This window comes from Gymnoscopelus braueri (genome assembly GCF_963280865.1).
Source record: "Gymnoscopelus braueri genome assembly, chromosome: 7".
NCBI lineage: Eukaryota > Metazoa > Chordata > Actinopteri > Myctophiformes > Myctophidae > Gymnoscopelus > Gymnoscopelus braueri.
Window position 1 is genome coordinate 43,513,000 of NC_137608.1, and position 11,093 is coordinate 43,524,092.

An 11,093-nucleotide genomic window follows, 5' to 3' on the forward strand; every position below is an offset into this window, starting at 1 on the left:
AAGATAAATGTTACCTCAGTCACTAGCCTCCTGCATGTGTCATTCTATGTTAGATAGGTTGGTTAGCTGGAAGCTGAGAGATTCTTCGATGCTGTGGGAAATTGATGGGCGAGTCTTCTAGATCCTATAGCCCAAAGTGACTGCTCGTTGTCGATTGGCTAGTTGGTTGTCAGGGAATGTGATGTCGACGACGTAAAAACAAAAGTCTTCGAAAATAGCTGATCTGTGAGCTTGTAGTTCTGCAATTTCAAAAAAATATAAAAATAAAGAAATAAAATAAATAATAAATAAATAAAGGGTTTAGGCCATATTTAATAAAATGTTTGAAACTAGGATTTAATTTCTTAATTTAGACTGCATTTAGACTCATCTACTACAGAGTTGCTGTAGTAGGTGACATACCCATTAAAATATGAAAAAATCCATGAAGCAGTGTTTTAAATTTATATTTCTACGGTTGCTAGACAACCAACTATAGCCAATCACATGACCGTCCTTTCGGGCCATGGGATGAACAAGACTCGCCGACAATAAAAAAAAAGAAGCTAGAGCTTCCTGCGTGACGTCACCAGACAGCCCGTCCACCAATCAGCGAGCCTCTCCTTCCATCACAACACATCCGTGTTTGCAGTCAGTGTTGCCATGTCGGCTTATTATAAGCGACTTTGGGCTTCTTTTTCTGCAAAGTTGCATGAAAATATTGGTTAGTTGCGAGTAGCGTTTTTTTGGGGTTTTTGTTTCTAAAGTGTAAGGTGCATATTTGGGCTTGTTTCCTAAATGTTGTTTAAACCAGTGGTTCTTAAACATTTTCAAGTCAAGGACCCCCAAATTAATATGTATTTGTCTGCGGACCCCCATTTGAAAATATGTTATTCCAGGGACCCCCCATACAAGATTTGTTGTTAGCCTAAAAGTTTCAAAATGATTCCAATTATTTTCACATTTTCTTCCAAGATTAAAAAAAAAAAATAGATGTACAAGCTCAAAACGGGTCGCATCGCGACGCGTTGTGAGCTTGAAGCGTGAAGCCCTTTAAATATGTTTAAAGGGCTTCTTTTGGGCTTGTTTTCCTAGACTCTGGTTGCTTGTTTCTCTCGCACGATCTGGCAACGCTGGTTTGCAGTCTGTTTTGATGGTGGATGTCAGTCACAGCAGCTCCAGAGAGGATTCAACCCAACGAACCAAACCAGCCGCTCTCTGATCACACCACGTTGGACCCTTATATACTTTATTATTACACTTATAGAGTCACAAGAAGAGCGTTTGATAAAAAAAAACATAGTGTTTAAAAATATTATCCCATGGACGTCTACGTGAGACAACTAGCAGGGCCAGCTAGCTATATAGGCTAACAAAGCAGCCTTTTTAGGTTGATAAACCGTTAGCTTGCTTGCATCAATATTCAAGATTGCTTTATTTGTCATTTGTTTTCCATCTGCAAGCAGCTTTGGAAAAGAAAATAAATTCATAGAATAATAAAACAAACAGTGCAGAAAATACTGAATTTCATCATCTATTTTAATGCATAGGGAATGCACAGGGAATGCACACCCCATCATCTGTTCTGTCAGTGCAGCGTGCATGTGCATCAGTCATATTGTGATTTCATGTCTGTAGCTGCACATCAACGCGTCTCACAGGCATGATCTGCTCAGCCAGCTGCTAGTAAACGTGCAAAAATGGGTTAGCTGAAGTAGTGGATTGATTGATTGAATATTTTATTAGACAGAAATGCAAACAGCACAGTCAAACACTTAGTCTAAAAAAGGATCACCCCCCCCAAAAAAAAAAAAGTCCAGTGGACTTGTTTCCATAGAGGTCCTAACCTCAATACTGGAATGCATTGGCCTCTTTGTGTCTGGGAGTTCTCTTTGTGTTTTAATAAAGACAGCTAGCCTCCCTGCTAGCTGTCGTCTGAGGGGTTGAGACATAGTAAGGTATTGTCAGACAGTATTACATATACATCCCAGAGCTCAGACCTATAGAGGGTTGGACTGAGAGCTCACTGGTCTGGTGGCATCTCCCCAAGAAGACCATGCCATGATGGTTCTACGCCGATTACTAAGAAAGCGCTGGGTCCTAGGTGTAGTCTTTGGACTTTCCCTCATCTACTTCCTCACTAGCACACTCAAACAGGTAACTTGGAACTAATGTTGCCCCGGCTGTGCCGTGGTTAGGGTTGGGAATGGGATCCTTTAGGATTTTAACGATTCTGGTTCCTTAATGGTCCGATTGCTTAACGTTTCCCTTTAACGATTCCTATAGGGGGTTCCAAATGGACACTAACAGGTCTGTAACTCTGAGGTCCATTGGGTTCCATTTGTACACTCTCAGAGTTATGATGGTCCTTGAAATGTAAAAGTTTGAGAATCACCGGTATTGTAATTGACGTGAAGTCCACATACCAACTCTAACAGTGTGATAAACCGGCTCCAGAAACGGTTCCAAACGTGATGGAACCGATTCCGGTTCCTCAATGCTGGATCCGGTTCCTAGTGCCCTAGTGCTGTGGTAAACCTCCCTGAGCCTGTCGAGCTATAATCTGTGATCCAGGGCGATGCAGGTTATAAAATGATTTGCTGTCGTATGTTTTGCGCAGGAGGAGCGAACCATACGGGACCGCACCCTCCTGGAGGTGAGGGATCCGGACCATCGCATCCCGTGGAAGGTCCGCTTCAACCTGGGCAACAGCAGCCGACAGATCACTCAGTGCAGGAACTCCATCCAGGGCAAGACGCTGCTCACGGATGAACTTGGTGAGCACTGAGATAGGCCTGGATTGAAGTCCTGGCTCTACCTTACAGATATGTGTTGCCTAGCCGCTAGCGACTCTTAGATGCCATTTTTAATATCTGCCAACTAGAGTTGCAATACCAACCCTTGACAGCCCATACATCCAAACAGAAAGGTCCGATCTGATTGTATTAAACAGCGTTAAACTCACCAACATTGCAGCTGTACGGAAAGCTTGGATTATCCTCTTTGTAGACTGTTTTTGTTTCATAAAAATCCACCATAGACATGTTATGAGCTACTTTCTGTCAATAAATCCTGGGCAGGTGATAATCTTTCTAAGTGTTCGAGTTTGGAAGCGCTCGTTGGAAATCACTCAACGGTCCTGCGTGCCACCTGTTTCGAAATTGCACATAATGCAGGAGGCAGCAGGGCGTTGCGTTACTGAACACGAGCGCTTCCAAACTCCAACACAAAATTCTGTCTCTACTCTGGCTCTACCATACAGATATGTGTAGCCTTGTGAAGATTTTTGGTCTGAGTGGTTCTCAGACTTTCATGTCAAGGACCCCCAAAATGACATGTAATTGGCTGCGGAACCCCATCTGAAAGGAGTTTGTGCCAGGGACCCCCATACAAGATTTGTGTTGTTAAAATGTTTAAAGAGAGCCACTGATCTGGGTCATTGTTAACGATTCACAGGTTATGTCTGCGAGAGGAAGGATCTGCTGGTGAACGGCTGCTGTAACGTGAACGCTCCCAGCTCCAGGCAGTACATCTGTAAAAGCTGTCTGGCCAATGGCTGCTGCAACATCTACGAGTACTGTGTGTCTTGCTGCCTCCAACCTGACAAGGTAGTCTACATAATGTCGGGACTCTGCCCGGGGGCTTCTGAGTGTTAGTTTGACTCTGAGTGTGTACAAATGGAACAAAATGAACCTGTTTGGTTCCATTTGTACACTCTTGGAGTGAAATCAACACTCTGGATTTTACTGTGTACCCAGATGCATTTTGCACAGTTTCTTGAGACATTGCAACTGCTGTGTGCTTATCTTTTACCATGTAAGATGAGATATGACTCAAATTCTAATCTCGATGGACAACACCTTTCACCTAAAAACATCACATGGCAGTGGGCTTAGCATGTGAGCACAAACAGTCGAGCGCAGATTGAAATCAGATTCTGTGCCTTAACCCATTGAAACCGAGAAAGCATCTATGTCATTTATAGATTTTAGCTAGACATCGTCTCGGTCGGATGGAAACCTCAAAAGTAGCAGATCTACAAGCTCAAAACGCGCCGTTTCGCGCCACGCTTCGAGCTTGTATATCTGCTTTTTTTTTTTTTTTGGGCCTTTATTATTATTATTTTGTATTATTGATAGGACAGTAGGCTGACAGGAAATGGGGAGAGAAAGATGGGGAGTGACACGCAGCGAAGGCTTTCGGGATCGGTACTGGAACCCGCGATGCGCTGTCAGGCTTCATCGTAGCCTAGGTGCCCGGACCGCTACGCCAGCAGTCCGGGCCGGATCTGTTACTTTTGATGCTTTCAGTGTGACGTATGATCAAGTATGATCAAGTAGGGTGTTAATTTACAAACAAAAAAAAATCAAATATGGAGATAGAGGTTTCTTCCCGACAACATACGTTTTTCAGAAAAACGATTTAGAAGGCATTTTTAGAAATCGCCCTCGGGTCAAAATATGTTAATTTCACACTCACAGGCCTCGTTCTTATCTCTGTTCCTCTTCCTCAGCAACCTCTGCTGGAGCGTTTCCTGAACCGTGCTGCTGAGGGCTTCCAGAACCTGTTCACCGCAGTGGAGGACCATTTTGAACTGTGCCTGGCCAAGTGCAGGACGTCCTCACAAGTAGGTTTAGAGTTTAGACTGAGGTCAACTGTGACATCTCAGCTCAAACGGCTATAAAACAACTTGACGATTAATTGTCGGACAAATAACTGCGATTAACGATTTTATTGCGTTTTTGGCATTGGACATTGGAACATATGAATACAAATTACATTTGTTTGCCTTTTAGGCTTTGTAATCGAAAATTGCACGGGGCAGATATGACAAATAACTGAAAGATATAAAGAAATGATATAATAATAATGATATAATAATAATGATATAATAAACGGAAATAGCTCATCTACAAGCTCGCAATCTACGATCTAAGCTTGTAGATCAACTGTTTCTGCTTCTGTATGAGCATTTTTCAACATGGAAACGATTATGACGATTATGCAAAATAATTGTGATTATCTCAAATAATTGCGATTAGGCGATTATGTAATAACTGTGACAGGCCTACTCAACATATTGCTTCAACATTGACACCACATTGTACACATGTGCAATAGTGACTTTGCTAAGTATAGCTAAGGCAAGTTGAGTCAGTCAGTCACTTAGTATTAAAAGACTTTCACTTATTGATACAGTATATAAAATGAAAATTGGCAATATTTGCATTCTTCATGACTACTTTGCAAGAAACATAGTTTAAGTGAGTCAGTCCATCTGATAAATACCAGTGATTTAATGAATTCTTGGTGATCTTGTACGCACATATTGCATTCACAGAGATGTCATGTCGAGTCAACCAGAATATCGAACAATGGCCAAGTTATTTCACCCTTTAAATTCACCCTAATCATTGTAGAGTGATAAATGGAGCTATTGAAGTTTATATATTTGCAGATCTACATACAGTATCAGGTAGAATTATGCAACTCATGCATTTTAGATATTGCGATACATATGGCAAAAGAATACAAATAAACATATTTCAATGTAAATTCCACTTTGTTAACTTGTCTAAAATAACTAGAGGGGCATTGAGTCATAAAATAACGAGTTACCATTAATCTGGTAATTGTGAGTTTATTTATGAAGTGAGTTAGCTGATTTTTTTGTAGGCTGCTTCTCTTCACAATAAAACAAGTTTTTGGACACTGTCAGTGCTGGAGATTGTCATTATTAATCTTATACATTTTTAAAGACAGAGGCAACAAAAAAAATAACGTTTTCTCCTCCTTACTTACACTTGAGGCATTCCAGATACATTTAAATTTGGATTAGGACAAAAGGAGAGGGCCTAGTTAAGGCCCCTGGGAGACTCCAGTCAATGTATATACTGTATATATAAATATAGGGTTTAAGTGGATACCGGATAGGACTTAAATATCCCAGAAGTAGTGTATTACAAGTTCACTTTGAATAACTCTTGAATGTATTTGCCTGCCTTTTAAGTATTCCCATCCTTTATTTCTCCTTCAGAGTGTTCAACATGAAAACACCTATCGAAATCCTCAGGCGAAGTACTGCTATGGAGAAAGCCCTCCAGAACTCCTTCCTATATGAATGTTTGCTATCCTCATCCTATCATACTAAGGAAGTACAAGAAGAACAGTGGTCCTAGAGAGAGTGCACATGTGGGACCACTAATGGTGCCTGGAGAAAAACAAAACAACAAAGCCCTCTCCATCTCTGTCTGAATTGCTATTTTGGACAATCTTGAATTGCGGTGACATATATAAGGCTGGATAACCATGCCTCCAATAGCAACCTCAGAATGGACAAATGCTGTATGTGACTTTGTTATTTACACTTCATAAGTGCATAGAAATGCTTCATAACTTCATCCGTGATGATCATCAGGTCTACATTAGCAGGCAGCTCATCCAATGGAATTATCTTCATACCAACCATCATGTAATAGGCTTCATTTTAACCCCTGACATAAGGCAATAATGTTTTATGTATCGTTGGGTATTTTTAAACTGCAAAAGAATGTATCATAACTTATGTGTGTAGCGCATGCATATGGAATAGCTATTTAATAAAAGTAACTGTGAAATTAATTGGCTCATATTTTATGCTTTTTAATTGTTTAAGACAGTATTCGCTATAATGTGGAATTTCAGTGGAAATTCTCATTATTATAATGAACGAATGTAACTAGAAATGTAAAATAAATATACAATTTTCTTTAATTAAACTAATTCCAAAAAGATTCAAAAGCCTTTGTTGTTTTGCAAAACTGATTTTAAATTTAAATGTTAGGTACTGTACAGTATTACCTAACAATTCTGACCATTTTGAGCAGCAACCCAACTTTCCAGTAGCTTTAACAGATATGATGAAACTGATGTGGTAAAGGCGATAGACATTTGAAAAAGAACAAAGTCTTATGTCATGGCAGCTTCTGTGCACTTTCTTAACCACAGAACTGAGAAAAATCACAGATGATGAAATCAGTGGCAGTAATGCTAGGATGAATCAAAAGACAACATAGGAAAATGTCTTTATCAAGTCAAACTGAAAACATTTCCGAAAACGATGACTCATGACGTACGAAGCTACTGTATAACATTGTTTCCCAAAATAAGGTCGCATTATGGGTCGTGTAGTAATATCCCTTTTTTTTTTTACCCAACCTTTTTTTTTATATACATCTTTTTTTTGTATGTATATATAAAGTTTTTTTTGGGGGGTTCCGTGGAGACACTAAATTGATATTTTGGGTCTCGAGCTGAACATTTTTGGGAACTCCTCCTGTAGGATCATGAAACCTTTTATCACTGAATATGAATTGAAAACTTAATTTAATAAAGACGGCACACACACATCGGTCTTGTTTGCAGCGCAGTTGTTTCCCTTGCATTGATGTGACAGAGATTGACAGCCTTATCTGCCTTACTGTGCACTGTCCATCTGTCCACAAATTGCAATATGGACTTTAGTGATTGGAGTCCAAACTGTTGGCTCCCTGAAGATGATTCTTATCAGCATTTCATACCTCAGGCAAAGTAAACCAATCACATGGGAAGGATGGTCAGAGCAGCACAATTAATCATTCTGAAGGCACAGAAAACAAACTGTATTGTAATTAGGAAATTTATTAGAACTCCTTCTCATTTTTGCCTCGTTGGCAAGTTGATTAATTACGGTCACTGGAGAGCAGCTTGTTGTCACTAAATAAACTATTAAATCAGCAAAGCCATGGTTCATATTGTCAGTACAATAGTTAACTGGGCAAGAATAAAGCACCGTGGGTTTAAAGCTTTTATTCTGCATTAGGCCAAAAGTAAAGGCTAGAACATAATGAATCTCTATCGCATTAAGAATGGGACGAAGAATTCGTTATCAAATATAATATCATTTATTTTTAATAGAAAATAATATGTAGAAAATGTATAAAGCTTAAAAAACATGTAAATCCAAAGCAATACATGATGGAACTGAATTTCATGATGTGAAAAAGATCAATCAATTATACATTTTGATTCAAAAAATGCAGTAGTAAAGTGGTACATATAGACCAATGCCTTTAAAATGCTATTCATGTTGACATAGATAAACTGCCAAAAAACAATATCCATGTCTGCATAACACATTGCATTTAAAGTTTGCATCAGCTCCAGACTTACAAAAGATAACCGCTCCCCTCAAAGTATTTAACAAGAGCCGGCTTGATAGGTGTGCGATGTTTCATATTGACCTTTGACTTTTGAAGCGTGATTTCATGCTGCAGCCAGGCCAGGTAATCCCTAGATGCCACCAATAGCGTATGTCCCCACTGTTTTTTCTCAAAGGTGTGATTTGGCATATTGGGTCTGGGCGGTCTTGGGGAGCACTCCCCTCCAAGAACTCCCTTCAGACAGACAGCGAGGCTTTTCACCCTTTTAATAGCCTCTTTGAGCTTATCATGAAGGTCGTTGGCTTTGGGGTTTATGTCGTCCTCCTGCTCCTTCAGGATTTCAACCAGGGCTTGGGTCATGAATAGCAGGCTACACTGAATTTTTGACCCAGTCTGAGATGAGTTCCTGGGAGTGCGGAGCTCAGGAAAGCCAGGGGACCATGGAGGGAGATCGTTTCCATTCCATTCATTCTGGAAGGAAAGAAAAACAGCGTGTCATTAAGTAGAATTTGATTCAATTAATCTGCAGAAGATATAGGGCCAAAACCCAAATGCCATTATTACTGTATAATTCTTTAATTATTCACCCACTCCTTAAACATAAAAAAATTATGTCATGATCACGTCCTTCTCAAAGCATACTGTATTTAGCACACAATATGGAGCCACTATGGTTATTATTATTCGTTGAAGAAATCTGCACTAAACCCCACTTCGTCTTTACACCATAAAAACAATTTGCCAATTCAAAACCAAGTCATGAAACACCCAAAACATATTTCAGTCCATGAATAACAACAACACAACTGTTTTAGAAGTTAAAAATGTACTGTAAAATGTAAGCCTTATTCTGCTGAAATGGGTTAAGTGTGAAAGAAAATAGCTTTAAAACACCATGAGATGAAGTCTTATAAAGGCAAAAGCAACGTTACATTAATAAGGCAAAGAAATACTTACAAAGAGGGTCAAACTCTGTCTGACAAGAGTTTCAGAAAGGAATGTCAACTCTTTGGGCCTGCAGGGATCACCGATGAAATGACGCCTCAAAGGCACATGGGAGGCATCCATGCTTTGTCTCACAATCAGCACCCAGAAAAATGTCACCTTGAGAAATCCTGAGGAGATGTGAGCACAGTTACAATGCTTGCAATGCTCACCGTTCAAACTTAAATTAGAAATGTGAGTGTTTGTGTCGCTCTGAAAGCACACAGATAGTAATCCTGTATTGGTAAAGGTTCAAAGATATGGTCTGCTGTTAAGAAATGTCAGACTGTCACAATGTTTTTGTTGAATGGTTGAAATGATGAACCAAGTATTGTTAACTGTACCTGAATTGTACTTCATTCTGAAAGACGAGAACAAGTGCACAGTTGTCAAATATTTTTTAAAGCAATGTCAGATAACCTTTGCAGTGTGTGACTATATCCAGTGACTATATCCAAATCACACAAGATGCATTTATATATATTCAGAAAGACTCATAGAGGAGGTGTCTCAAATGATGACTTCCTTCATATCTGTATCCTTTGGTTAAAAAAAAAAAACCACACTCTTCAAAGTGATAAAGATCAAATTATTATATGCCTTGCACGTCATTTCTGTGTCATGTCAATTGCATTTAAAATGTTCACATAAAAAAAAAAGAGAACAAATGTTTTGGTGTTGCAAACTCAAACAGATACTGTAGCAAAACAAATAAATAAATGAGTAAATAAAAGATTATAGCCACAAGTGACAATTTGAAGTTACAATCCCAATAAAGAATATATCTTGAAACAAATACAAAGAATACGAAGAGTAAAAATGTATAAATGAAAGGGAATGCTAGGAAAAGTATCACTGGCCCCTCTTTAGGATCTGTACTCAGAATATAAACTGCTGTCATCAGGTAGACCCATGGGGTTCCAATTAAATAAACATAAAGATACCTGAATAGGTGTAAGAACTCTTTCATCCCTTCAACAGTGTATCTTCTAAACAAGGAGGGTGCTATATGATGGGCTGTGTTACATGTATTTGAATGTACTGAATGTGTCACCAAAAACATGTCTGGACCTGTTTTTGGTGTTCACTTCATGTCTGTCATTGCATTATAATTCTATGTATTTTATGTGGCAGATGGTATGTCCAATAAAGTAAAGTAAATGAGAATCATTGAACATGTATTTTATAAATGATAAACTGTGAAAGGTTTCATTTTGTTGAGATTCTACTGTTGATAATAATAACGCCACGTGGCGGCAGTAGCTTAGTGGGTATCATGACCATCTGAGCAGCCACCAGCTGGGTGAAGCTGAAACTGAACCCCCTGCAGGATTGGGTTCACGGTGGAAGTGGGCTTACATTGTTCGCATTGGTAATGGACAGGTTGACAGATGAGGACAGGCGGGAGGCACCGTGGACTATGAAGTTCGCAGGTAACATTGTGATATGTAGTGAGAGGAGGGAATAGGTTGAAGAGAGTGTGGAGAGAAGAGGAATGCAAGTTAGCAGGAGTAAGACAGAATACTGTACAGTATGTGTGCGTGAACAAGAGGGAGGACAGTGGACCAGTGAGGATACAAGGAGGAGAGGTGGCAAAGAGGTGAAGGAGTTTAAAATACCTGGGGTTAACTATGTTTGTGAGACCAGCCATGCTATATGGCTTGCAAACGGTGGCACTGACGAAAAGACAAAAGGCAGAGCTGTAGGTGGCAGATATTGAAGATGCTACATGCAGTGCGGACCTCCGTTGGAAATTATTTTGTGCCAGGGACCCCCATAAAAGAAGATTTGTGTTTAACAATTTCTAAATATTTTCAAAATTTTCTTCAAGACTTTTCCAAAATAAATGTTTTAAAAAGCAGCTGTACAAGCTCACAGCACATCGCATGGCGTCACATGAGCTTCTAGATCAACTGTTTATGCATAGCCCAAGAGAAAATAGGGTTAAAG

General features: G+C 39.5%; 2 protein-coding genes across 2 annotated transcripts; one reads left to right on the plus strand and one right to left on the minus strand.

The window, feature by feature from the left end:
• The first annotated feature begins 1,132 nt into the window (after window positions 1-1,132).
• On the plus strand, window positions 1,133-6,596 carry spring1 (SREBF pathway regulator in golgi 1). The gene is made up of 5 exons (XM_080432393.1): window positions 1,133-2,136; window positions 2,600-2,756; window positions 3,436-3,587; window positions 4,493-4,606; window positions 6,017-6,596. The coding sequence occupies exons 1-5, from the start codon at window positions 2,041-2,043 to the stop codon at window positions 6,098-6,100; spliced, it is 603 nt and encodes a 200-aa protein (XP_080288519.1). The 5' UTR covers window positions 1,133-2,040; the 3' UTR covers window positions 6,101-6,596.
• Window positions 6,597-7,966: 1,370 nt separating this feature from the next.
• On the minus strand, window positions 7,967-9,581 carry LOC308088334 (uncharacterized protein). Its single transcript, XM_080432741.1, has 3 exons — window positions 9,488-9,581; window positions 9,117-9,274; window positions 7,967-8,630 (listed from the first exon to the last, which is right to left on the minus strand). Exons 1-3 carry the CDS (start codon window positions 9,501-9,503, stop codon window positions 8,166-8,168), a joined length of 639 nt encoding a protein of 212 aa, XP_080288867.1. The 5' UTR covers window positions 9,504-9,581; the 3' UTR covers window positions 7,967-8,165.
• Between the last annotated feature and the right edge of the window lie 1,512 nt (window positions 9,582-11,093).

Bases quoted from the DNA above. Each gene is read 5' to 3' on its own strand.
- spring1 (XM_080432393.1), top strand. From the start codon at position 2,041: ATGATGGTTCTACGCCGATTACTAAGAAAGCGCTGGGTCCTAGGTGTA. The intron at 2,137-2,599 runs GTAACTTGGAAC...TGTTTTGCGCAG, and splicing joins TCACTAGCACACTCAAACAG to GAGGAGCGAACCATACGGGA. The intron at 4,607-6,016 runs GTAGGTTTAGAG...TTTCTCCTTCAG, and splicing joins AGTGCAGGACGTCCTCACAA to AGTGTTCAACATGAAAACAC.
- LOC308088334 (XM_080432741.1), bottom strand. The intron at 8,631-9,116 runs GTAAGTATTTCT...CTTTCCTTCCAG, and splicing joins GACAGAGTTTGACCCTCTTT to AATGAATGGAATGGAAACGA.